The sequence below is a fragment of the Centrocercus urophasianus genome, unplaced genomic scaffold (genome assembly GCF_019232065.1).
Source record: "Centrocercus urophasianus isolate 14NV4802_14NV808 unplaced genomic scaffold, USGS_Curo_1.0 seq_34, whole genome shotgun sequence".
NCBI lineage: Eukaryota > Metazoa > Chordata > Aves > Galliformes > Phasianidae > Centrocercus > Centrocercus urophasianus.
This window is the reverse complement of record NW_024884911.1, coordinates 1,600,381-1,627,170: the sequence shown is the minus strand read 5'-3', so window position 1 is coordinate 1,627,170 and position 26,790 is coordinate 1,600,381. Positions and strand designations below refer to the sequence as shown.

Genomic DNA, 26,790 nt, shown 5'->3' with positions numbered 1-26,790 from the left:
TATTGTGCTCTGTTAAATCAGGAGCAACCATCACGGAAGAAGCGGAGTTGAGCTATTGTGAAACCAGTCGGAGGGGACAGTTGGAGCCTTTATCCCGTGCATCAAATGGGACCGGCAGGCTGGGTGGCTTTGTGCACCATGGGCAGTGCACCAGTGGCTTGTTTGTAGCTGTTGCATGTCATTAGCACCCAACATAAAACTTTTCCTTCTTTTTTTTTTTTCTTTTGCATGACCTGTATGCCAAGTGTGCTCAGTTTTGCTTTTCATTAATGGTTTCCAGCCTTGGGATATCTCGCTCTTTCCTAAAAAGGGCAAAGGTGGTCCCGAAAAGAGAAGTGAGGGTGATGGACCCTCTGAAGATTTCACAGGTGACAAGAATTACATCTCAAGAAAACAAAAGCATCTCAAGAGGTTGAGGTGCTCAGCAGCACCAAAGAGGTGCTGAGGGGACTTTTCAGACCCATTTCCAGCAGAGCAGGTGCTCGTGGCCATCAGGATGAAATCCCCACCTGACTTCCCACGGACCCAACGCACCTGGGGGGCAGCTGAGAGAACAGACAGCCGCCTCCTGTCCTCAGCACCCCTTCCTGCAGGCTCAGGCTGGGTGGCTGACAGCAAAGCCCTGCCCCGGCAGCTCCGTGGCACCGCTCCGAGGATCCGCTTGGCTTCGGCTCCACTCACATTGCTGGAGCTCCCCCAGCAACGGCTTTGGCCCAGGCCCTTTGGCTACCCCGATACGCTCCCGACTTTGAAATAAAACAAATCCTATTTGCATGTTTATCTGGCTCAGGGATCACTATTATTATTATTATTTTTTTCCAGTTCAGGTTTCTTGGTTCAAAAGGGGAGGAATTTAAAAAAAAAAAAAAAAAGTTTTCATTTTTTTTTTCTCCTTAGAAAGTGATTTCCTGTGAATTAAGACAGATTTCTGACCACTCTCTTTAAACATCTCCTACCTTCTCCTTTAAAACAGTCTTCCTGTAATAAAAATAAAAAAAAATACTAAAAAAAAAAGCCAACCTCTCATTGTTTTGGTCTTTATCTGACCCTGAAATAACCCCCCTGTCTACTTGCCTCCCACAAGTCTTTTGATATCAGCTCCTTGTGGAACGGTGCACGTTTCTCACTTACAAACAGGTGCAGTTAATACTTGAAATCCTGAGTTCCCAAATTCCTTGGAAGTTTCTGCCTTCTCTGATGGAAAGCCAAAAAAGATCTTATGGTATGAGGCTGTTTATTCACTTCAGTTTCATTCCTTGCACTCAGGTGGTGTCCACAACAAACCAGACTTCAGAGCTGTGCTGCAGTTGCTGGTGCTTTCTGATCCCAACAACTTAAACAGAGGCTTAACAAGACAAGTTCATTTAATCAACCTGACTTCATCAGCAAAAAAATCACCCAGGACAGCACAGGGGCCCATGGCAGGGGAGTGAGAGCTGTCCACATTTGCCCCCATTGCTCTGTGTCCACCTTTTGAGCCCTCAGTGCCCCTTGCAATGCACCCCAGTGTCTACAAATGCTCTGAATTAACAATGCTGGTGTTTGGCATCCCAGCCTCTCCATCTCCTACCAAAGCTCAAAAGAAGTTTCTCATTATTTTCTGGGAGTCCACATGGAAAAAACCTCGTTCTGGTCAGAGAGGAAACAGAACTTCTGGATACACTGCAAACTTTGCTCGTGGGTGTGAGCTTTAGTGCACTGAGGACTGACCAAGCTTTAAAACACTGCTTCTACCTTCTGGCTGGACTTGTCATTTGCAGCTGTTTAGGGCTGGCCAACTGTCCTGCATCCAGTGTATGCCAAAGTTTGAATCTCAGCTGCAGCTTCTAGCTTGTTGCCGTGATAATTCAAAAATATCAAATGAAACATAGGGCTTTGTGCTGCACTGAGACCTCAGTGAAAGCAGCAATGGGAGCTCTGCCTGAGTGAAAAGTACTGGGTAACCTACCTACACCTCTCCTCTGCTCCAGGAGAGCCTCCCTGAGAAGGTCAGAGGGGTTTTTCTATGATGAAGGGAGCATCTCAGCCGGGGAGATCTGCAGGCATCGGCTTAAACCATGCCAAAGCCATGTCGCAACTTCATCCAGGATTTCATAACCTCACCCTCAGTTTCCTCTTTGCTCCTCTTTCTTGTTCTCTTTCTCTCATAATCTGTGTCTTTACAAAATACTGCATTAAGTATTTGTTGGCACGTTTGTGTCTCCGTCATTTATTTCTCAGAGGGAAAGAGCTATGTGCCACTGTTTTGCAAATGGAGAATAAAAACCAATCCAGAGCCCTGGCCAACTGGGAGCTATTCTGACTCAACCTGAACAATTGCTCTGAATTTCTTTGTTCTCTGACAAGAGACACCACACATACTGTCTTTCTTTTGTTCTACATCCCACCAATATTACATATTACACTGGACAGTCATCCAACACCTTTCACTTATGCATGTCCCTTCTTCTTGGGGTTTGAGCTTGTTGAAACCACAAAATTCTGGGCACAGAAAGCTGGGGGAGGGGGATGAGTTGCCTTAAAGCTTTCAAGATGGCACTGTCAGCTTTCTTCCCAGTTCATAAAAGGGCAAAGGAAGGCTGGAAAAGAACTTCACAAGCCCTACCCTGCCCACAGAGCTGGGAGCCAGGGAGAGCTCCTTGGTCCTCAAGCTCAAATGCAGATGTAATCAGAGCATGAGACACAGCTTTCCCAGGTATTTGTCCTCGAAGCAGAGGTACAAACAGTCTATCCAGGGACTTCACCATGACTAGCAGGTCCATAGCTTCTGCCAGGCACAGGCTTGAGGCAACGCATCTCTCATCCAGCCCACGTGGACCTTGTTTGACCTTCATCAAACCTGGCACATTTTGCCCTAGGTGAACTGATGTTTCTCATGAAGAGGTTGTTACCCCAGAAAGAAAAGGATCTGTATGAGTAATAAAGCTTTTCCATTGTAAGGCATCAAAGCATCTTGATGATGATTTTCTTACGCTGGACAATGGCACCAGCAAATGGCCCTCACACAGCTGGCTCAGCAGCCATCCCTGGATCCCTTCCAGAGCTTATGGGAGATATTACAATGAAGCTTTAGAAGATGCAGTTTCCAGACCATTAAACAGCTGTGGAAACCTCCCTGTGAGCAGGGCTAGATGCAGCCCCTTCTAACTGGGCAATCCAACCAACTACACCTTGTGAAACAGAAGCATTTGCTGCTCCAGCTGCCACAGAATGGGGTTAATGTCTCTCTCTCTGCTACCAGCAATTCATCTGTATCACTGTAAATGTCCCTCCGGGGGGGTTCTCTGCATGAAGCACTAACGTGATCTTATTCTAATGACTAAATGGGAACTAAACTCTTCTGAAAATGGAGAGGTGTGGAGAAATGTCTGGGCAAAATGTTCCATCGCTTTCCACAGACTCCAGTCAAACTCAGGTCTTGGGGCATTAAGCAAGTGTTCTTTCTGTCTGACCTTGAAAAAACTAAGTTGGAGTACATGTCATAATTTTTGAATGGAGCTTCCATTACACTAGCAATAAGGAGGGCCTTAAATTCAATACAATCTCACCCAGATCGTGGCTTTGCTCTTTGGTGTCAAACAGCTGCACACCAATGGTCTCCTGCTTCTGATCCAGGTAATAGGTCCCATCAGTTACCAAGTGGACAAGCACTGCTGCAGCCACCATCGGCGTGGAAAAGTAAGCCTGGGAAAACAAAAGCCCCACATGGATTTAGATGGAGAAAAGTGCAGATGTGCTGTACTTGAAAAAAATACAGAGAGCCAATGCTGAACTTTTAAAAGATCAATTTTCATTCCAGGTCACGGAGACGTCTTCTCTTCCAATCTCTCCTACACAAACTAGCTTAAACTGGAGTTAAAAAGCCCTGCAGCTGGAGCTGCAACCTCTAAGAAACTCTCTAGACCTGCCACAGGAATGGACTTCACCACTGACTCCCTAGATGGTGTTCAGAGACTTTGTTTTGCCATTTCCCACTAAACATACTTCAAAGAAAGTTGCTGCTTGGCCCTGGGAAGGCAGTCCCATGGTATTTTGTCTAGTGGAGCAACTTCATACAAGCAGGCAAAGAGACGCGTGTTGTTCACAAGTCTTACTGCTTACCTTTAGCCAGAAAATGGTCTGTGCCATGTGGGAGTACTGGAAGTTGGCAGTGCAGGGATACCAGGCATACTGGGAAACACCATCGTTCAGGTCAATCACCTTCGTGCGACACGTCTGAGGGAGAAAGAAGAAACATCCAAACAGTTGTAGGTGTCAGCAGGGAAGGACTGTGACTATTTAAAGCAGGGGGAAAAAGTCCAGGTGCACTGCTAGGATAAAATAATACACATCAGTGACATTTCTAAATACCACGAGGTTATTCAAAAGTTAAGTTTCCAGGTCTTCCACCTCAATGAGAAAAACCGAAACATAAAAAGGAGCAAAAGGCTCACAGCAGCCGGATGGCAGCCAACAGTTCCCTCTTAATTTGGTACAACAAGGGCCTTGACAGCGTGCAGCCCAGCTCTGCTCCCACCCAAACAGACCGCAGCTCTTCCCTCTGGACTCGAAGTGACGACCGCTTCTGAACACGCCAACTCCAAGCACAGACAGTCTGCAGATGCTCTCCACAGTACTCAAGCAATGTCCTATTTAAACCTGCATGTTGCTGTAACCCCAGGGAAGCCACAGATGGCCATATAAACTTGGAAGGAGGCGTAGCCAGGAAAGTACAACCCAATTTCAGCAAACTCGTTTCTCTTTTTGTTAACTAGTTTCTGTAATTTGAATCGTTTTCTTATATCTACAGTACTTTCCATGGCAGGCAGCAATGGGATTATTATTTCTCTTTTCAGTGAAGAACAAGTAGATGAATCCCAAATGCTGGCACAGATGAAAAGCCCAAATGAGAGAATGCCTGAATTTAAGTACCACAGTCTTGCAGTGCCATCAATATGTAGAAACAAAGCTGCAAGAAATGGTAGGATTTACCCTGAAACCGCACAATGCAGTGATACTGCTTGAACCCAAAAAAAGAAAGAAAGAAAAAAAAAGGAACATGCATGGCCACTGCCTTCACAAAGCCTTCATTCCCCAAGGAAGAACAAGAAAGGAAAGATGCACAATCCAAAAGACAAGAGCTGCACTCCAGGACTGCTTTCATCAGAAGAATACCTGCTAACATCCACATCACTTGGGTAACGGATGGGGAGGGAGGCAATTCCTCGTGGCCATGCAGTGTGCTGGCAGCAGAGCTGCGAGTGCAACCCGGGGGGCCCAGGCAGCCTGGTGGGTGTGCGATGTGGGGAGCCTGGGGCACAGGCACTTGCATCAGGTGCTAAGTGAAGCCACGTACTTTGGGGGACATTATGAGATTTCTTTCCAAGGCTGGAGAATTAACCGAGCAACCTGATGGTGACGTGCTGTCATTACAGCCATTCCCATAAGCAATTTTCCTGATTATTCAAACAAAATGAAAACCTTGAAGTATAATGAGGGTATTAACGGAGGTGCTTTTAATCTTTCAAAGTCCTGTGCCTGCATGGTAGCAGTGTGAGACCTCTTGGTCCCAACAGGCAAAGTCAGTGCAATACAAAGAGAGCCTGGGATGCCTGGGAACAAGAAACCAGATTGGCCAAGAGTGAGGTAATCACTTCTATAATCTGAGTCCCTCAAGATCCAGCACAGAGGAATCTATGGGCAAAACATAAATCAGCTTTAATGGGCTGGAAGAAGATTTTTAGTTTATTTATTTTTTAAAACAACTGTGACCAAGCTTCATTGAGGCTAGCCAGTGGATAGTGTTACATTTTACAGCAGAGCAAGGCTTTACATAAACTATCTTTGGCATTTGAAATCCAGGCCAGCAATTCGACATGTACCATTTCGCAATTCTCCCTTCTTGCATTTTCAGCAGCCTGTCTCTTGTTGGGAGCGTGGTTTTTATTTTAATACCTCTCCAGCTAGGGAATTTATCTTACCCACATCTGCAATTTATATGGTCAGAGAGCTCTTTGACATGAACAAAGGTCTCATTACTTTTATGTGATTTTGTTGTTATACCTCCTCCATCTCTACTGCTCCAAAAAGGTGGTTGAAACAAATAAGATTCCTGACATTCAGTGTGTTTTAAGTGCCACTTGATGGATGAGTGAAAACCTGTATTAAAAACTCGCCCGAACCTTCACCAAAAGTTTGAATCAAACCCAAAATAAACCCCTGCTGAGGTGGATTGGAAATCTCTGATAACTTCTAAATGCCTTGTTTGATTTGTGTGCATGTGCGTGAACTCCAGCACTTTCTGGTTCTGCCTGAGACTATCAGCAAAAACCTGAGCATAAAGAGCCTGTGTTGGAGGCTGTGCAGCCTTGGGAGAGTGTTCTGATTCCAGCAGGTTTGACTGGCTCCTTCCTGCTGAGGCTGATGCATTGCTCCTCAGTCAAGGGATTCCAAACAGCGCTGGGGTAAAGTGTTCTTCCATGAGAAGAGTATGATTGGCAAGTATGGGGAACGTCCAACAGATGCGATAGTAAGAGTGACTTCGAGAGCCTCTCTTACACGAGCTGCTATCCAGCAAACCCACCTGGTGCTAACATATTCCTTGAGATTTTAGTAACAACCTGATTAGATAAATGGTTCCAATAACCTACTTGCGGCAAACATATCCCCTTTTCAATTCTAACAAGCAACTGAGTGTCACTGAACAATGGCAAAGTCGGAACCACTTGCTCAGACAGCCCTTCACACCTCTGCCTCCAGGGCATCCCTAAAGATGTCAGCAGTGTGAAGGCATCTATTACTGCCATGCCATCACTCCTGAGCCACAGTTGAGCGGTACGGGACAGCTGCATGCAGGGGGAAGAAAACGCACAAGAAAGGAGCACTAGGAGACAAAAAGATTAGAAAAAAAGCATCTCAGTCCATTTCAATGGCCTGGAAGACAGCATCATTTCTCCTCATGGCTACAAATTCAGGCTTAGGAGAAATAAATTATTTTCTAACATCCTCCTGTTTGCTACAATGATGAAAAACAGCAGTTAAAGCACCTGACAGCTGCGGAGGGAAGAAGGGATAGATGTACTTTTCATTTCAGGGTGTTACCACACACTAAAGTATTTGCTTTGAAGAGTGACGGAATCAGGCAAGACTCAAAACTTCACTCACTGGGGCTTATCCAGGTTCTCAGCCCCACACAGCAATGAGAACCATAGGAGTCCAGTCTCTGTTCCAAAGTATTTGGGGACTATTTGTGTCTACTTACTGGAAGCCCATGCCATACCCCTCCCTAGAAAGCTGCTTTCAATTAAAAAAGTTTATGTCTGTTCCTTTCAGAGGTTCTAATCCAGCTTGTCTCCCACCCACACACTTTGTACACAAACATCGAAAGACAGAATGAGCGTGGCCAGAGAGCACTGTGGGATCTTCTCACAAGAGGGAATGCCTGGAGGATTCCCTTTGACTGATTTACACAGCCCCCTGTCAATCACAGGGACAGCATGTTCTTCAAACCGCCTCTCCTGTTTTCCTTCTCTCACTCAAGGGGACCAAAGAATGTGTCAGCAGGAAGGGAAAAGTGATATATCAGGAGCGCTCAGTTCATTGCCACATCTAAAAAACATTCACTATTGCAACCAGCTTCATTTCCTCATAACATTTTTTCCCTCCAGGTAATGCGGGAAAATTTGTTGAAGACCAAATTTCGGAAGGCAGCCTTGTGAATATTGGTCCCCGTGAATATTGGTCCAGCCATGCCATGAGTAACAGGTAGATTGCAGACAGCACAGCAGGATGTTCCACTGTAAGCCCACACCAAGACCAGAGCAATGGTGCCTGCCTTTGGCCTCACAGGTTCAAAGTTGGAAAAGAGCTCTAAGATGACCAAGTCCAACCCCAACCCACTCTCACCATGCCCACTGACCGTGTTGCTCAGCGCCACATCTCCCACCTCTGAGGACAGTGAATCCACCTCTTCCATGGGCAGACTGCTCCAGACCACTCTTTTGGAGAGGAAATTTTTCCTAATATCTAACCTGAATCTCCTCTGGCACAACTTAAGGCCATTACCTCTCATTGCATTGCTGCCATGAAATGCTTTGTTGTGTTGGAGGGTCTATTGCCAGCACACCACATGTTAAGGATCATCATTCCTGAGGGCTTGGCACGTGGTCCTGGGTACTGGGCTTCTCCAGCCCACATTGGTAAAGTGAAAATGATACTGCCCCACATCACAAAGGTATCCTGAAGGTAAATGCCATTGCCCCATCTCTGGAGACATATAGGGCCAGACTGGGGCTCTGGGCAGCCTGACCTAGTGGCTGGCAACCCCACCCATGGCAGAGGGTTGGAACTAGATGATCTTTAAGGTCTACACCAACCTAAGCCACTCTGTGATTCTATGATAACCACAGAAAAGGTGCTCAGACGTTATGAAGAGATGCATACACATGAAGGAGATGCCTCCCACAGGAGTGGGTTAAACACGCATCAATGACATCCGGCCCTGTCCTTCCCATTGAGCAAGCACAGCCTGACACCGCAGGCCTTGCAGACACTGGAAGTTCTCAACTCTCACGTCGTTGTATCAAAATAATCCTAAATGCAGACAGGCAAAACTGCTATTCAAACTGGGACGCTGCCCTGCTCAGCGCTGGCACCCACGGTGGGAGCGGACGTGCCTGTCTGCATGCCCGCAGGCACTGAGCACAGCAAATCTGTCTCTTCCCCAAACCCATCTGTTCCCCATGGCAGGGCTTTCTCCAGACCATGTCTGCAGGCTACGTACGGCTGGGAATGGCCATCAGAAGTGTCTGTCCATCAGACAGCAAAGGGGGGATGTGGCTATCGTACCCCAAACACCACACTGCTGCCTCTCCCTCCCCATTCCTGTTGCCACTTCTGCACAGAGACAATGCTGTGGGTTTGTCCCATTTGCAAAATTGTAACCCCAAAACAAACAGGAGGAGGATCCACTGATAAAACTCACAGTAGCATCTAATTGTGGAGCACAGAATGTCCCAAGTGAGGCTATACAAGCACATGGAAACACTCACACACCGATAGGAGATCTGTGGAGGCACAAACAGGCATTCTGTTTGAAGATCCAGCTGAAGAACAGATTTCGACTGTACTAATGAACACTAATTAGCCTATAATTTTTAGCATTCAGCTCAGCAGGATGTTATTTATATTTAACTCAACAAATACCAGAGCATCTCAGCCATGACACATGCATCATTTTAACACATCCCTTTTAGATGAAACCCTCCTCTCTTCACTGCCAGAAATGGAGCTGACCATTACCCAGACATTTTATTCTTCAGTATGCTATTATTCTTGCAGACCTAAGGTCAATTCTTCCCACTGATGGCGCGGTTGCTAAATATCAGAAAGGTTCCTGCCTGCTCACTGCCCAGTATTACAAGGCAGCTTGATTGCCACATGGACACCCCCAGTTTGCCTGCTGCAGCACAGACCTCCAATCTGTTCTGAAAGCTGTTGCACTGCTCTCCTCATTTTGGCTGGGAATTGGGTTGGAGTTACAGAAAAAAAAAAAAAAAGAAATTGCCCATATTAGGGAGCACTGGACCATTAAAAAGGCCACCATTTGGGTTCCAACAAACACCACAAAAATCAGCCAATTTCCAAGATCATTTCAAACCTCTAGAGCCCACAGAGCTCAGATGGAAATTGTACACAAATAGTTTGATATACAGGACTTCAGAAACTTTGCTCAGGATTTTCTCCAAGGTTCTAATCAGACAGCTTGTAGGACAAATGTCCTCGCTAGTGTTCTGGATATGGTATTTCCACTCTTCTAGATTTTCCTGTCAGGAGATTCAGGTCAACACCTGGCTGACCAGCATAGAATCACTGAGGCTGGAAAGACCAATAATATCACCTAGTCCAAGCATCACCCCATGCTTCTGACTGCCCTGGCCACTCAGTGCCACATCTGCCCTTTTCTTCAACACCTCCAGCAATGGCTGTTCCTCCATCTCCAGTCAGTATTGGGTCATTTCATGTCGGCTTCCTAAATTTAAGGAAAACATTCAAAGTTATTTTATCTGAACTGGTATCTACACATTACTTTTCTGTGCAGAAACCATGGATTTACAACACTCTGTAATTGTAAACACAAGGAAGAAAAGCAAAACAGATTCAGCAGCACAGACTAAAAGTGTAAAATCATGAAACTTGTGTCTTCTCCCATTCAGTAGCCTTCTATTCATCCTAAACAGCAACTCTCCCTGCTCTCTGATATTTATAAACTGCAGCTTCTACTCCAAAGCTCTCCTGGTCCTCTGTGCCTGATTTGTTTGCAGCGATACACTTGTTGAGTAGCGGTGCTTTTAAAGTGGCAAGGAATGAGTCTGAAACGCAGCCTGCCTAAATTCTGTGCTCTTTGTCTGTTTTTGCCCATTTTGGTTGGGGTACTTAGAGGTCAGAAGGCAAAAGATGAAGAACTGTAGTGTGGTTGCTTTTCTCCAGGACAAAGGCATGCAGGCAGGTGATTAACAGAAAAGCCGTATCAACTGGAAGCTGATAAAACTCCCGAGGTAACACACTGATGCTGTATTACTCCCAGATTCAGTTGGCTCAAAAACAAGGGGAAATCGCATCTGTCCTTTTACCTGTGTAATGAAGAACAGGATCTGGTGGTGGGATTGAGAGGCTGGCTATGTCTCGTGCAGGATGGAATAAAGCCCCACTGCCACTTGCTGTGTCCAGTCTCAGCACAGCCCCCTCCCATTTGAATCTGGAGCAGCTGATGGTGTCTGGATCTTGCAGGCCTGGCATTCAATTAGCCTGTTACTACAGTTTGCTTAACAAAGAACCACAATTTTCAGCTGAAGGACTGGCTGGATTTTTTTATTAATTGAGAAATGACCTTTAAGTGTGTGGAAATACCAATGCTGGCATCTGTAGTTTGCTTGCAGTGTGACAGGATGATAAATTCCTCTACTTATACAGTAAAAAATGATAGTGTTCATTACCAAAGGGAAATTTTTCAGGGTAGAGTACTGGATGTAACACAGGGCTCCCATTCAAAAATGAGTGGGAGATGCAAGGGCTATTTTATTTTGTCATGTAAGTTGACTTAATTTCAGGAAAGCAAACGAGAGCTGCAGGGATTTCCATCAGATGATGGCCCAGATTGCATGTGCATCCAACGTGTGTCATTAACTACAGCTCTCTCAAAAAAAAATGCAGTTATTTCACTTCCAAAGAGTCCGTATAAGCAATGTAGTTCAGATTTTAAATCAAGCAGTCACTGTTTAAGCTCTCCTTTGAATTTCTGTTATCTCCAAACTCAAAGCAAACTTCATTTAAAACAAATGAGTTAAAAATCAAAATCACACATGGTATACCTGAAGAAAAAAAAAACAACCTGTATATCAATTCTGACTGGCCCTCTCCCAAACCCACACTGGCTTTGACATGCAGCCAGGTGTAATCAAAATACGGAGGATGCTAGCTGGACCTGTGGAAAAACAATATGGAGTTTTAACTTTACAACAAAACCCTAACCAGATGATCTCTGCATGGTTCAAAGGATCACCCCAAACACATCACCTGAGTCAGGGCCAGGAACTATAGCAAAACAGCAAGAAAAAGAAGGGGATTTAATAACCAACTCCTCTTTTGCACAGGCTCACAAGTATATACTACCACTTGGAGCTCAGGGAGACAATTAGCACTTGCTCTTGCCTTGTTTTCTATTCAGCAATGCACAATGAGTGGGTGCAAAGGCAAGTGATAACTCACAGTGCACAGCAACACAGAGCACAATCCTATAAGAGGCACATGAATGTGTAACTGAGCCATTTTCCTGCCGTGTGCTCCTGGTTATTCACACCAGGAGCTTGCTCTTCCTTCAGCACAGCGACACGACACGCAGGTGCTGCTCTCAAACAACAGCACTTTGCTCCCAGCGCTGCCAGCGTTTCACTTAGAAGGATTAATTCGTAGAATTAGCCCTGAATTGCACTCTCCTATTATATTCAGACTTCTAAATACACCCACTGTTAGAAACAGCAGCCAAACGCAACCTGCTGGACAAACAGCACGAAGAAACAGCAAACAAACAAGACCTCATACTCCACTTCTGTGAACATCAGTCTCATCAAAGTTAATTGACACTTCCAACCTGCAGCAAAAGCTCCGTCTACAACTTCCACGTTGTTGCTCACCAACCTGTGAAGGCATTATAGACTGATAAGTGCTTTAGCAGACTGTATATCCATCCATTGGAGAGTGAGGTTAAACAAACACAGTAGCCAGAACATTATTGTTGGCTGCATCTCTGGTTCCAGAACTGCCTGTCTCTCACTTGAACCAGCCCAGTCCATTGCAGCAAGGGCTGCACAGAGCTACGGGCCAAGGCTGCTCATGGGGGGGCTGTGGTGAAGGAAAACAATCCCATCCCATACATTTTCACCACTGAGGAGCACAGCAAAAGGCTTTCTTTTTTTTCCTCCTCCCTTTGATGGCAGCATTTCATTTGAGAGCAGCTGGCACCAAGAAATCAAGCTTTTAAAGGCAGAATGTATGCCACGTACTGGGAGGATCTTCAGTGTAGTTTTTTATTGTGCTAGTGGATTTGACTCACTGGATCCATTGTAGCTTCGCTAGCTTGGCACTTCTGCAAGACAAAGCAGGACCGAGCTTGTTACAATCTGCTCCACAGTATCCCCTCCTTGCTACCCGAAGCAGGTCCCATAAATTGACTCCAGCGAAGGAAGCAAGCAGCCGGCTGGACAAAGCCCCAAAAGCAACAACAACAAATCCCAGAGAACTTCAGCTTCACCTATTCAGATTATGTGCACACAGAGATGCCTAGAAGCACTCGGGCAGCGTTTCTGACACAAAGATGGACGAATAGGAATAAAAAGCTAGGCAGCAGCTGCCACAAGGTGTGGGACAGGTGCCACTGGAGCAACGAGGACACTGCTGAGCTTTGCCTGTGGCCACAGAGAGCAGCCAAGCAGTGGTTAATGTCAGCTCCGACCACATGATCGCATACAGGAAAGGTCAAAAGAGTGATTTTTCATTTGAAAACATCTGTGTGTTTAAAGAACAAAACTTTCTCATGTGCAGAAAACTAGGGGTTTCCAGCGCTTTTGTTTCCAGAGTTAAAAGTTGTGTTTTTCAGCTTTCTTTAGGGTTAGGGACATGTAAACACACTGCACAAACCACACACAACCTTCTCAACAAAGCACTTCCCCAGGCAAGAAGAACTGGGGATGCCAAGCCTCCCATCCCCATCTCATTTTCTCTCTCAGTTCAGCTCAGCTGTCCCTTGCTGTGCTCCCAACCAGACACCATGTTGCTGGCCTCTCCTATATGAGGACATCCACATGCCTCCAATCCCAAGGGTGGAGGCCTGCTCCGGCCTGTCACAGGCTTTAATTGGTCACATCTCAGGAGATGATGCATTGGGAAGAGGCTCCAAGTGTAGCAGGAATGGGAAGGCTGCAGCAGGGCTTGCAGGGTGCCGGCACAGGGAGCTGCACCTGTGCTCCAGCTGGGCTCTTGGTTCCCTACCCATCTCCTCAGCTCCAGTTGAGACTAAACCAGTATGCAGCTTGCTTTGCTTAATACCAGAAGGCACAGTCTGTGGTATACAAATCAGAAGGTTCCCAATTGTTTACCCGAGTTTTTCCCCTTGCAATGCTGATAGTGGAGCTGCTGCCACACAGTCACATTTCTCAGGGTGAGCAGGGACCGTTGCTTCCTCCAGTCCACACATCTGCAGCCATGCAGAGCCATGGGTTGAGGATCTGGGGAAGCCCACCACCTCCCTCTAACTCCAGTGCAGACCTGGTTGCTCGGAGGACCCCTGAGCTCCAACAGATCAAACCAGGAAACCACTTGTCCTCCAGCTGCTTTCACTGAGCTGCCATGGTGACTGAAGGACAAGCATCACCTGCATGGGAAGCTCACAGCTTCCTCAGTTTAACCACCTGTCAGGAACTCACAGCTGCCAGGTCTCAGCCTTTCCCACCAGAAACAACCACTAGGACAAAGGAAAGCTTCCATATAGTGAGGTCTTCCTCTTCTAGTAGGTGAAGGTCACAGTATGAACACAGTGCAGTGCTCAGGAAAAGGTCTGCTTTGCTAGAAGGCAGCTTTTCAAATACATTTGGATGGAGAAAGGTGAAGAGAAGGGGTTAAATAGAGCCTTCAAAAGCATCTTGCTCATTAGGAATCCAGTAGCAGCTAGATGCTAAGGCATCTCCAGAAATACTAAACCACGACTTTCCCAACTAAACATCCAAACACACCTTGGAATTTGGCACTGGCTGCCCTCATAGGATTTTCATTACAGTTATTTTTTAATACACTCCACCAGGACAAGAGGGGCCCAGCTGAGGGCCAATGGGGCTGTGGGCAAATGATGGGGACACACGAGGTCACAGAGAATCAAACCTGCCTTGCATCCCCTGTGCAACCTTGACTAAAGTTATCCCCAAGTCATGCTTCAGCTTCTGTGTCAGAAGAGGGACCTGTGATGTTAATTACCAAAGCACAGGACAACAAGAACCTCTGCCCCAAATGCTAAGAATAAGCAATGACCAGCATGGCTGGCAGCTTGATGTTCTGCTGAAAGGAGGGCTTCTCTCGGGGAGCAGGTACATGTGTGCTGATCACTGAAACAGCCACGTACAAAGTGGGTGGATCGTGTCTGCTTACCAGATTCACCACTGAGAAGACCTCAGAGGAAATGGTGATTCTTAAACTTCATGGGCAATTTTTTTAAAAGAAGAGTGTTAAACTGGAGTTCCTCAGCAATTATGGCTCCAACGAAGGCAGCGTGCTCCAGGAACTTGAAGCAACACTGGAGTTTATCCAAGGGGTCCCCAGCTCAGGGTTTTTATTTTTGAAAGTCAGGTGAGGACTGAGGGACTGACTTGAGGGACTTTCTAACATGGCATGCCTTCAGGACAGGGCTGGATAAGCACTGTCATCCGAAAATCATGCCTTTTAGAGACATCTTGAGATGAACACCCCAAAATTGAGTGGCATTCAAAATATGAGGCCTCTCATGACAATGTGGACAAAAATGCCTACAGTACTCCGAACAAGTAGTGCAGACAATCCTCCATTTAAAAGAAAAAATAAATTCCCTGCTACTGGCATGAGAAAGTTTACTTTCAGGCTTAAAGAAATGATCGTGTGGTTTTGAGGATGGCATTCCGTTCTGCTGAAGAATAGCACCCTGCCTGTCTGTCTATCTGTGGCTTTGTAGCTACATTACAATCTTGGAGAGCTCTGTTTACATATTTTACATGTTTTCTTGTGCAGAACATGAAACCAAATTACATAGTAAAGGACGTTACGGTTTCACTCCTGCGCACGCTTTTCCACCCTCTCCTTCCAATCACGTTTTAATTCCATCCAAAATAATTGACTGGGTATTTTTAACTGTGCTTGATTGACTGGCAATCCTTCAGGCAGGTTTGTTTGCTGTTGCACAGGGAAATCATGCAAAAGCTGGAGAAGCTACATGCCAGGGGGGTAGGGAGAGGACGGCCAGGGCGGGGGTGGGATGAGAAATGCCGAGAACCCTTCATGCATGAACAAAGCAGACGTGTCGATGCATTTATGCAAAATCATTCTGCTCTGAATGGAGAGGGACCCAAGACAAACAACCCGGATGGGATGCAGGAGAGCTATCCCACGCTTATGGCTGGACATGCTCTGCATCTAAAGGATGGTGAGCAGCAGAAGCAGACGGAGAGACTGGCAGGTTGAGGGGCAAGGGCCGAGGAGGGGGGTCTCCTTTCAGAGCAGTGCATGCTAACGAGCACTGCTGTGGTTGCAGGGTCCAGCTTTCCAGCTCGCTGATGCCGGGGGGTCCGAGCTGTTTTCAATTACAGCGTGTAATCTGGGTGGGCGGCTGGGTGTACAGCAGATATCATAAAATGGTAAGTTACTTCCTAAAGAAGCACATAATCCTTTACTATTATCCGGGACAATATTCCTTTCTTGCCTTTCTTCTCCTCGCCTCTAGCAACGACAAATGGGATGGAATTCTGCTCTCCTTTAGTTAATGGTACACGTCTCCTGGTCCTGGGAAGAGGCAGCACCAATTTCCGGCACCTGAGGATTTTTGGTTTGACCTTCGTCTCTGAAAAGGTCAGACCGAACCTCTCTGAGAGTACTGATCACTGCTTTGCTCTCTGCATCATCCTTTGTTTCTTTTATCTATTTTCTGTACTGTACACAAAGGGAACACAGTGTACCAGCCCCTGGTACTCACTGTTCTTTCCCCTTAGATGACTTGCATATGTGCTCTTGAAAAATTATTCTAAAAACTAGTGGGGGAGGGGAGTGGAAAGAAAAAAAAATCCCTTGAGTGTTTGGCAAAATTGCTTGGAATCTCCTCTGACATCTCATTGTGTTCTCTCTGTCCTCCCCTTACACAAATCAGTCAGAGGCTATGACATCAGGCATGGGGTCTGCTGGTACCACTGCCAAGAGCACAGGAGCACTGCAAGATGGGATGCAGGGGTGAGAGGGAGGGATTCCACTGTCTATCCCAGCAGGAGCAGGCAGCCAGGTGATGGGCAGCATCCCCTGCTCTTCAGCCAGCTCTGGACTACCTTTAAGGGTAACACTCTTTCTCAGCCATCTCTCTGTAGCTGGCTCCTTTGTCAAGCTATCCCATTTTTCTCTTTCTTTTTTTTTTCTTCCTTCAGAAAACTGAGATCATCTCTGAGCAGAAGCCACAGTACAGATGTGAGCACACATCTTTGCAGCATCCCTCACCTTGGCATGAACCCTCTGCACGGACCACATCCTCCAACGAGGCAAAGCAGCAATGCAAACACGTGAAGAAGGACCAGTGGAGCTCCCCAGGCAAACAACATCACCTCGTCTGGCAAAAAAGATTGCAGCTTTTCCACTAATATATGTGGAAAACAAGGTTTCTAGCTATTACAGCAAGGAGCTGGTGGAAGAGTTTTCCAGTAATTTTGTAATGGGAACAAAAGGCCAAACTGAGAGGATAAAATCTGGTTAATCCACAAACAGGATGATGTGAAGTGGCTGAAAGAACTAAAATGCAATGGATGTGTTGATCCCAGAACCCCCTTCAGGTCTGTGCTCACAGACACGGCTCTCAGCCAGCCCTGAGCAGTTTTCTTTTTATCCAAGATATGAGCAATGCCATTTCAAGATCTCCTGAACTTCCTGGTCCTGGGGACACCTGGGCCTAAAAATGCCCAGTGCCTGCAATGTCTCTTAGGGAAAGCAAGGTTCAATACTCAAACAGTTGCTTCACCTTTCTGCTCCCTGATTTTCAAGTCTATTAAATGGACTGGAAATCAGAGAATGTGGCTGTGAAAAGGCTTAATTAATCCGTATTCACTGAAAAGATATGAAATATACCATAGCTTGAGGCAGGTGCGTTCCCCAGAGTTCCCCTGCCTGAACTCATCCGAGCTTTGAGCTTAGGGATGCCCTTCCCCAGCTCCTGGTGAAGGAGGCTCTGCAGTATCTGCGGGACGGCTGAAAGAAGGACTCAGTTTTGGGCTCCCTTGAACTAATTTTTGACTTGGAAATTCTCTGAACTGTGGTGCATGAGCCAGCACTGGAAATGTGCTCAGACGAGTACAGCAAAGCTACATTCCTCTTGCGGCAGCCTGTGCAGTGTCCAGTTCATCTTTTTCCAGAACTGGTCTCTGATCACTCATGGTTCCTCCATTAATGGTTTTTCTTAGCGGGATTTTGTACTCAACCTCCAGAGATCAGCAGTTCAAAGCCTGGCTCAGCTATAAATAACAAAGACATTTGCGAAGCAAATCATCTTATTAAAAATGGGGATCTTTTTCTCTTCCACCAACCACAATAAAACCCTTTACCGTTGAAGAGCAACAGGACTTGGCTGTGAATGGGGAAGTTCAAAAAGGGCCACTTGCAGAGCCGACAGACAGACACCCTCCCTCTTCTCAGCAAGATCACCCCAAAGGAAAGGAATGGCTTCTCCATTAAAAGTTGCAGGTTTCCTCTCTCCCCACTCCTGTTCAAGATTGCCCCATTTGCTGGCTTTGCCGGATCTTTGGGGAATTATCTTCAGCGTTATATTTATTAGTCAAAGTAAAACTGTGTGGCAGAGAACTCCATCATTTTTCTCTTCAATTTTGTCACAGTATTTTCTTACCAGCCTTGAAGCTTTTGCTCTGCCATGCTACTTCTGCCAGTATTCAAAATATTTTTGTGCTCTCGCCTTCTCCTTTTGTTGGAAAGTTCAGGTATACTGCAATTGCTGACATCTTTCTCTGGACAGCTGAAGACTATGTTTGTTGCAGTGAGTCTAGATGAGTGCAATTGTGGGAACTGCAATAGGGGCAGGAGGGGGCCTCTATTTGTGGGAAAGATGTAATAAGAATCCTCTTCCACAGCTTCTTACTCCATAGCAGCCCCTGTGGGGTACCCAGGGGGAGAGCAGGGTGTGTTAGTGTGGGAAGAAAAATGAATCCCAGGATCTGTGCATCCAGCAGCCTCAGGAAAGAGCCCCCTTTTCATTAACTGTGCCTAAGATGTGCAGTTCTTCCTGCACAGGGGAAAAGCCAGTACTGACAGTGATATAGGAAGAAATATATATATATATAACTATATGTATAGTATATATATATAGTGACTTGAACAGCTTCTGTGCAACTGGGAGAAAATACAATGAAAGACAAAGCTGCTGGGGGACTGCTGCTCAGAATCACCAATGTAAACACCAGCTTTCAAGTCTTGATCACATGCTGCTGTAACAGGTACAGAAAGGTCATCAATGAGCCACCTAAAGATCCATCAGTGCCCTCCTATGCTCCTCTGCTATAAATGCCATAGAGAAAACTACAGATAAGCTATTCTGCAGAGGCAGGAGAGGTCACCAGCAAGAGGAAAGCAGCAATGGCATCTCTTCCCAGGTCGCTCCAACCAGTGTGCAGTGGGATCATGGAAACTGAGTCCACCAACGCCACAGCAAGAACAGGACAGCCATCCTGTTACAGTGCCCACACACCACGTGTTCCTAATTAGCAGCCCTCACTGATGGATCTTCACTGGTAATGGTAAAGCTGGGATCCAGCATGGAGACCAATGGCTGGCTTTCTGAGCCCACGCTTTGCCAGGCTCAGGAGTGCTTTACGTGGTGTAAGAAGGCCACATCCTCCCCCTCCTGCTGGTGGTGAGAAGCCTGATCCTCGCTGGATAGGAACTGGTTGGACAAACAAGTCCCGGGGGACTTCCAGTAGTGGCAGCTATTCACAAAACAGATCAGTCGGAGTGCCCTTTGTCTGCCTATTTATGCCGACTGGATCTGTCCTTCAGCTAGTATAAATCTGCCCAGAGCTACTGCCTTTCTGTAGTCCTTGCCAGCATACACCAGCTGATGACTTAATGCTAGCATCAATAATCTTTAGCACAAGAAAAGCCCTGAGAAATAAACAGAGCTGCAGAAAACCCCACACAACCAGTCCATCAACACCGATAATATTTCACACACGGCGGATGACAAGGAGAGGCTGTTTACAAACTCACTGCAAGAGCAGCAGGGAAAAGAACGGCCCGGGAGCGTGCACAGCCCTTATTGCTGAATTCCTCCTGCAGCTGATAACAGGTACTGAGGATCTGCGGAGGATGTCAGATTAGAAATCAAGCTGTAAAAATACCCTGTGCTGGCGCTCGCATTTCTGTGCTGGCGTGATGTTGCTGACTAGTCCTCTCTGGCTTTAAATATGATGCTGTCAGTACTGTGAATATTTCTTAATCTGCACTGAAGAGTGGCTGCCAGGAAAGTAGAAGTGGCCGTCTATCAGCCTTGCCTGTGCAGAAAGAGTGATTGTCTGAAGGGGGGCTCTCTGACCTTTTCATTTTTCAAATGTGTATCTGTTTGCCAAGAGCGTGTCATTTGTAAGCATTTTGTTGTTCAAAACAAATCTTCTACTGCAAACTTTTTTCTCCTCCCATAGTATGATGCCATTCTGCAGCCTCATATGAGCATGTAATGAAGATCCACCTCAAAACAACAAGCAAGGGCATACGTCCTGCTCCTAAAGAACAAGAAACAGGCGATGTCTTAAGGAACTGTGCAAACAGGGCCAGGGTGTTCAACCTGCAGAAGGAACCCTATGACATCAAGAAAGTCCACTCCAGCTTTTGCTCGTAAACCGTCCTCCAAGAGTAAATAAGAGTAAATAAGTAGATATGGCTGAGATGCACCACAGTGAGAAACGTGGAGCTCGGAAACAGGATGAGCAAAACTAATGCAGAAACACAGCCATGCGGAGTAATGGGTCTCGAGATAGCTAAGGATGAGAAAACGTTTTAAATTGGGAAATACATCCTTAAAATGCTTTCAAGTGCTTTGAGAGTGTCAGGGAATTATGAGAAACAGGGATGGCTAACAAACAAGCAGCTTATGTATTCTGTACATTACTGCGCACTGCACTCAAACATATCTTTCATGGCATTCCTGATGAGAAGCCAACACAAATGCCACTCTGATTAATCAGGAAAGTACCCAGCAACAACATGAAAAGTTTGCACAACACCAGCAAGCACACAACCTACTCTGACAGATATCTGGGTAAAGAAAGGTGCTCCTTTCATCAATACAAAACCCCCTAAGGCTCAGTGCTTGCGCAGATAATGAAGCCAAACATGTTTACACACCAGTGATCATTACAAGCGGTGATTAGAGGAGATGCTGGGTTAATTTTCATCTCAAGCACTCCGCTAGGTAACAGTGATGACCTGCTGCCCCACCTCACCTCCCCAGAGCGACAAGTCAGGTGCTCCTCCACAAGCTGCAAGTCTGCCCTGTTCCTGGCGAAAACAAAGGCTTTCCCAACATGTATGATTAAAAAGGTCAATGAACCCCATGTGCCCGCCCTGGTGTAATACAACCAGCTGAGCTAAAGCAAAAATTCCTTTTGCTGGAAGTAAATAGCACACTGTTATCTCCCCAGGGCCCAGCCAATAACAGGAGGCATGTTCCCATTCACTCCGCCAGTGTGTGATATGCTAGTGCTCTGCCTATAAATACAACAGCTTGGTTTCCTTGTTTTTTTCTTAACAAGGCTGTGACAACTTCATCTCTTCTGGGTACAACAAACATGCTTGAGCTGTAGGGACACAGCAGGGCTTTCTGCTGTGTGTGTTCACAGTGGTGTTTTCTCCACCGCGCGACCATATGCTGCCTACTGCACAGTGGCTGCATTCCTACCAGAGCACGAGGAGAAAATGAGGGCAGAAAATCACAGTGGGATGGGGACAGAGGGCTCAGGGACACACACATTCAGCAGCACCTGAACTGGAGACAGCAGACTGTGGTACTGCAGCCCACAGAGCTCCAATCAGAACAAAGTGACGAAGGCATTGGTAGGGGTCCAGAAGAAAGTTCCTTTTCCAGTGTGAAATAATAAATGAGACCGTGATAAGAAGGCAATACTGGGCTCAATTCTGTCTTGGTACCGTGCCAGCTAACCATGCTTCGGACTTTTAGAACTGACCTGGTCATTAATTTGTTACAGACTTGAGCAATGTGAACAAGGCCACGTCTCTTGGATAAAGATTTTTTCTCTTGCAAGCCAAGGGGAAATGCTTGGTGTTTACTATTCACAGAGAAATCCACTTGTCATATCTGTGACATTGCATTCCTCTCTGCACTGCCCACCCAGGACACTTCCCAGATAACCAGACTGCAAGAACAACTTGGCTGCATCAAATCCAAAGTCCATCTGATTCACTGTTCTGCCTAGCAGGGGGCAATGGTGGATGCTGAAGGGAGAATATACAAAGTAGCTCTTGTATGTGATGATCCTTTTCTTGCTGTAGTCTCAAAAAAAAATCCAAAAAAATAAACCAAAAAAACAAGCAATGCCGGCTTTCTTAAATCAGAGGGTAGCATCTGGGCTGTTGCATCTGCATCGTGTACAGCTCTGTTTTCTAGGCATTTATCTAACATCTTTTTGAACTCATTTGGATCTAATTCTCTCAGGGAGACAAAAGGTAAAGTTATGGTAACTGGGGCTATTTATGTTACAAAGGAGACATGTAAGAAAGGGGTTAAAGCTAATGAATGGCTTTGGGAATGGAAGGGACCTTTCTCAGAATAGAACAATAGGGTGCTTTTATGAAACCGGGAGGCAGAAAACACAAAACTATTAAAAAAGAAAGAACACTCTTTTGTATTATTCTACATTAGCCTTCAGAACTCATTGCCACAAGATAGAACCCTGTGCTGGCAGCAGAGAGCCTGCCTAGTCTTTTGGGTGGTGATAGTTTGCTAGAGGTGACTGCTACACAGCTTACTGTGAGCAGAGCACGACTTCAGCCAGTTTCCAGATGGATGACTGGAACAGAATTTCAGCTCCATCACTACTCAGAAAGAGGGCAATGGCTGTCAACTTCCTTGGTGAGCTAGCGGGCACACATGAATGTCGACCATCTTGTTACATTCATCAATGTCCTTGATGGACTCCACTTTCAAGGGGAGGTAACAGAGTCTGCTTCCCTTACCTGGGTTGCTGCTGGCTGACCAATGACCACCCAGCCTGGGCACTGCTGGTCGCTGTGATGGGAGACGGAGACGTTGGAAGCCCACTGATCGAGGAAGCCTTTGGGAGTGTAAACGCCACAGTCTTTGATGCTGGTCATTTGCTCAAATTCCTCGCATACTCCATCACCATCGTGGAAATAACACCTGCTGGGTTCATCTGCCAAAAGAAACCAAAGAGGAAAAGTCGCAACACGGCTACATGTCTGTGGCTTAGTTGCTAGGATCTGATAACACTAGTGGTGCATCTGCTGGTCCAGAGCACTGGGAAGTAAAAGCGTTGGCCAATAGAAGGTGATTTTAAGGACGCTCATCAGGAACAGCTCATTTTGTTATTGGGCAAAACCCTCAAAATATTCCTTACAGTAAGAGATTTTCTGCTTATTTTTGTCTATCGCTATTTAAAAGGATGGGGAAGGAAGAAAGTAGAGATTAAAAACACACAAGAACAGAACATGGGTATTGGCATCCATTTCCATCCCTGACTTGGATGGAAAAAAGCCAGCAGAGGTCTGGTCTACCACGTTTCCCTTTTTGTTCTTAAAAGATATCCGCAAAACAACAACAGCGTCTGTGAATTTAGAGATGGTGAAAACAGCCAGGATCACAGCCACAGCAACCAAGGGCCACGCAGATCAGTTTGTCCAAAGAGCAGACGGAGTATGCATCGTGTGAGGGTGAGCTTGCCACATACGCACACGGCTTCAACCAACGTAACTCAGATCTGACCTGAAAGGATCAAAAGCAGCAGGAGACTTTATTATCCTTGTCCATTTATTCTGTGGCTTCTCTAATGAGACTACCAACAAAGATGCCAAATTTTTGAGGTTGTTTCTCTAACACCGGCCCATTAAAAACTGAATCAAGATCCATCTACTCTTTTCAAACAGACTGCGTAGCAATAATGACTTTCAGTCATTAGAGTACTCTGTGAAATGGAAACCTTTGACCTGTTGGTATCCTATTTTGTATTGTATTATCATTGCCAGTCCCCAGAGGTATCCAGTTCTGACAGCCTGTTGTATTTTTGTCTGGCAAATAAGCCTGCTGAAAAAATGGTAGGAAATTAGCCAGAGCTGCAAGCTGGACTGATGGAAACGATCCCCAAGGACAGCCCTGTTGGTAGCATTGGACTATCTCAAGCTAGGTGTCAGAAAATCCAACGGCTGCTCAATTTTGAGCTACTTCCAAACTACGAAATCCCTTGTTTATTTTTCATCATAGTTTACTCAGTGAAATACCATCATGAGCCAGAAAAAAAAAAAAAAAAAAATCATTTTATTGCGATTCAATTATTTAATGACTTTCCCTCCTTTTCCACTCCCTTCTTCCCAATCCTCTGTGCAAAACTGCAGGTCTTTGAGAGAGTACGAGTTTGAAAGAATGGAGAAGCCTGTCAGGGAACAATGTCACCGTGGTTTCATTTCATCACAACCTCTGCAGCCAACTTGCATACGAGGTAAGCGTGGGGAAGTGTGTACTTGCTGGGCCAGCACTCGGAGCTGGCAAAAGTGAGCCTGGAAGCTGTTCAGCAGTGCGAGCACAGCTCTGTGTCTGAGGTCATATTCAAAGGGTGGCCAAGCTTCTTAACAAGTCACATCTTAAAATCTTCACGTGGCCAGGAGCCACTGAGCATGTAGCACACACCTTGAAGGGTTTGGAGGAGCAGCGCTGTGAGCGCTTTGCAGAAAGAGGATGACAATGTCTCCCTGGGGTGAGACATTACACCACAGTGGGAGGGGGCTGGGGTTTATGTGCAGATGGGCCCTAATGCAACCTAGAAGCACTGCAATGGCCTGCGGCCCTTCCTCTCATGTTGCCCAAGGGCCCCAGTGCCAGCAGGGCCCCACTCCCCATCATCTGCTACCAACCCAGCTGGGAATGTGACGCTGAACTGCTCATGGGCCCTGAGAGCCCCAGCTGTGTCACACCTTATTCTGCCATGGGGTGCATTAATGCCACACTAGTGAGGTGGGGGAGAGACTCAGCATGTGCCTGGTGAGCCCGAGGAAGGGGTAGAGCTCCACATAATGGAGACTTGCTTCCCTCTTGCCCTGTAGAGATGTATCAAGGCATAGGACAGATCTCTGCCATGCCCCAGAACAGCGGGACAAAGCAAAGCAGCTCAGGTGCTGCAGAGCACTGTGTCCCAGTTTGAGCGAGAGCCTCAGCAGACACCTCTGAGAAAGGCTCAGCTCTGGAAAGGCTGTGGTCAGCAAGCAAAAAGCCTCAAAAACAAATCCAAATACACAAAAATACCTATTTTTTGGATTTTGTCATTTAATGAAAAGAGGCTTACTTCTTTAAAAAGGAAAAAAAAAAAAAGGACAGCCCTACTGTATTAAAAATACTCAATCTTCAGCCTATGAGTAGTCAGACGTACACTTGCAGTGACACACTGGCACCCAAACACATCCTGCTGCACGAACATTGACACTGACACTGACACATGCACACACCTTTTACACAGCCCTAGTGATGCAAACACAGCCAGAATCTCACAGCCTACTTCCCCTGCCTCCCCGAAGCTTGGACTTCTTTTCACGAGAGGCAGTGAAGTAAGCACAACATTTATATAGCCAACACAGTCCTGCACTGGCTCCAAATGTTCCCTCCTAATGCGATGATAAACGTAATGGGCTTCTGATAAGATCATGTGTTTGGGATAAAAGAATACTCAAGACCTACTCCAATCAGATGACTTAATTCATGCTCACATGGATGGGAAGGCAGCCCTTGAATAGCTGTGATCCAGGCCAGTGTGTGATCCTAACAGAGGCTAATTTGTTCCTGATTATGCTTAAGACCCCAATAAATCTGTCTGCTCGGAGCCTGCAACACCCGAGGGAGGAACCGAATGGAGAGACTGTGATGTCTGAATTCAGTGGAGCCTGCCTGAATGATTAACAAAGTCTCACTGAGCCACACTGTCACCAGCCCCTCTGCAGCGCGCGTCCCTTGCCTGCAGTGCCCACTCACATTGACGTGATGTGAAAATGATGAGGGAAAGCAGCTTCTTATTTTTCTTCTGGGGAAGATTTGCAAGTCCCCGTGCTGACACGTCATCCTGAAGCCATGCTTTGAAGGGAGCGCCGGTGAGATGAGAGGGCACGTTTCCTTCCTCCTGGTTTCCTACTTGGAAGTGGTGGCAAAAACAGGAACTTCTGCAAAACCCTTCCCAGCCATTGAGGAGGGGATGAGGTCCCACTGACCTACAGCACCCAGCTCCTCGTGGCTCAGACTGCTGACCCTCAGCATGCTCTGCGACGCTCAGCAGCTTTGAGGTTGGGCTTTCTCTTTTCAGAAGCAAACTGGAAAATGACCACATTGTTTCTTCCCGTGATTGCCCTCCCAGAATAAAATCCAACCAAGGCTTTTTCCCTTTCCACAGTGCCTGAACATTGCTCGGTTGAATCTCCACAGCCCTTCAGGCTCATAGCCCAGGAAGGCAGTGTCAGGATGTGTATTTCTAGTAGGCAATAGCAAACATCTTTGTTTCCATAGAGGTGCAGAATGCCTTTTCTGATCTGTTCTTGGCTGCTGTTCCATGAAATTCATCCAGGGCCTTGATAATATAATCTAATTTTTGTCTCCACAGAGGTCTGTAGGCTGCAAAGCCCTGATGAAGGTCACGGGGATGTGTTGGCTGAACAGGACCTGTGCCATGGACTGCATTCATCAACACCACTCACTTTAGAGTGGAATGTGATTCAAATAATATATGGGGGAAGAGAACATGAAGTAAATCTGATTTTCCTCAAGGAAAAATGACTTCAAAAAATTAAAAAGCAGTTGCCTGCAAATCCAGCTTAAACCTAGAACAGCAAAATATCTGCAGGCATAGCACCTGGCAGCAGGAGACAGCAGCTCTGGGGGATGACAGCAGATGCTCAAGGATACTGAGCTGAACTCAGGGAGCATGTGCTCATTCAGGCAGTCAGAGCTGCTTTTATCTGACAAAGCCCTCACTGAGGGCACCAAAATGTCAGAGCCAAATCTAAGTCACAGAATCACAGAATGGTTTGAGTTGAAAGGGACCCTTAAAGGGCACCTGGTCCCATATCGTGCAATGCACAGGAACAGCCACAGCTCCATCAGTGCTCAGAGCCCCAACAGCGTGACCTTGGGTGTTTGCAGGGATGGGGCAACCAACACAAGTCCCTTGTTTTGGGATGGTGGGAAAACAAAATCTTTGATTTAGTGAAGATTTCTCTGACATCCACAAAGGGGGTTTGTTGGAGAAACAGATTGGC

At 46.3% G+C, this 26,790-nt stretch overlaps 1 protein-coding gene across 1 annotated transcript in view; it reads right to left on the bottom strand.

The window, feature by feature from the left end:
• PAPPA (pappalysin 1) overlaps window positions 1-26,790 on the bottom strand; it is a 170,444-nt gene that overhangs the window by 48,676 nt on the left and 94,978 nt on the right. Inside the window, exons 10-12 of the mRNA XM_042830695.1 lie at window positions 22,501-22,697; window positions 4,102-4,215; window positions 3,549-3,684 (exon numbers count right to left, since the gene is read on the bottom strand). Of these exons, the coding sequence (XP_042686629.1) occupies window positions 3,549-3,684; window positions 4,102-4,215; window positions 22,501-22,697 (447 nt within the window). The remainder of the gene's footprint in view (window positions 1-3,548; window positions 3,685-4,101; window positions 4,216-22,500; window positions 22,698-26,790) is intronic.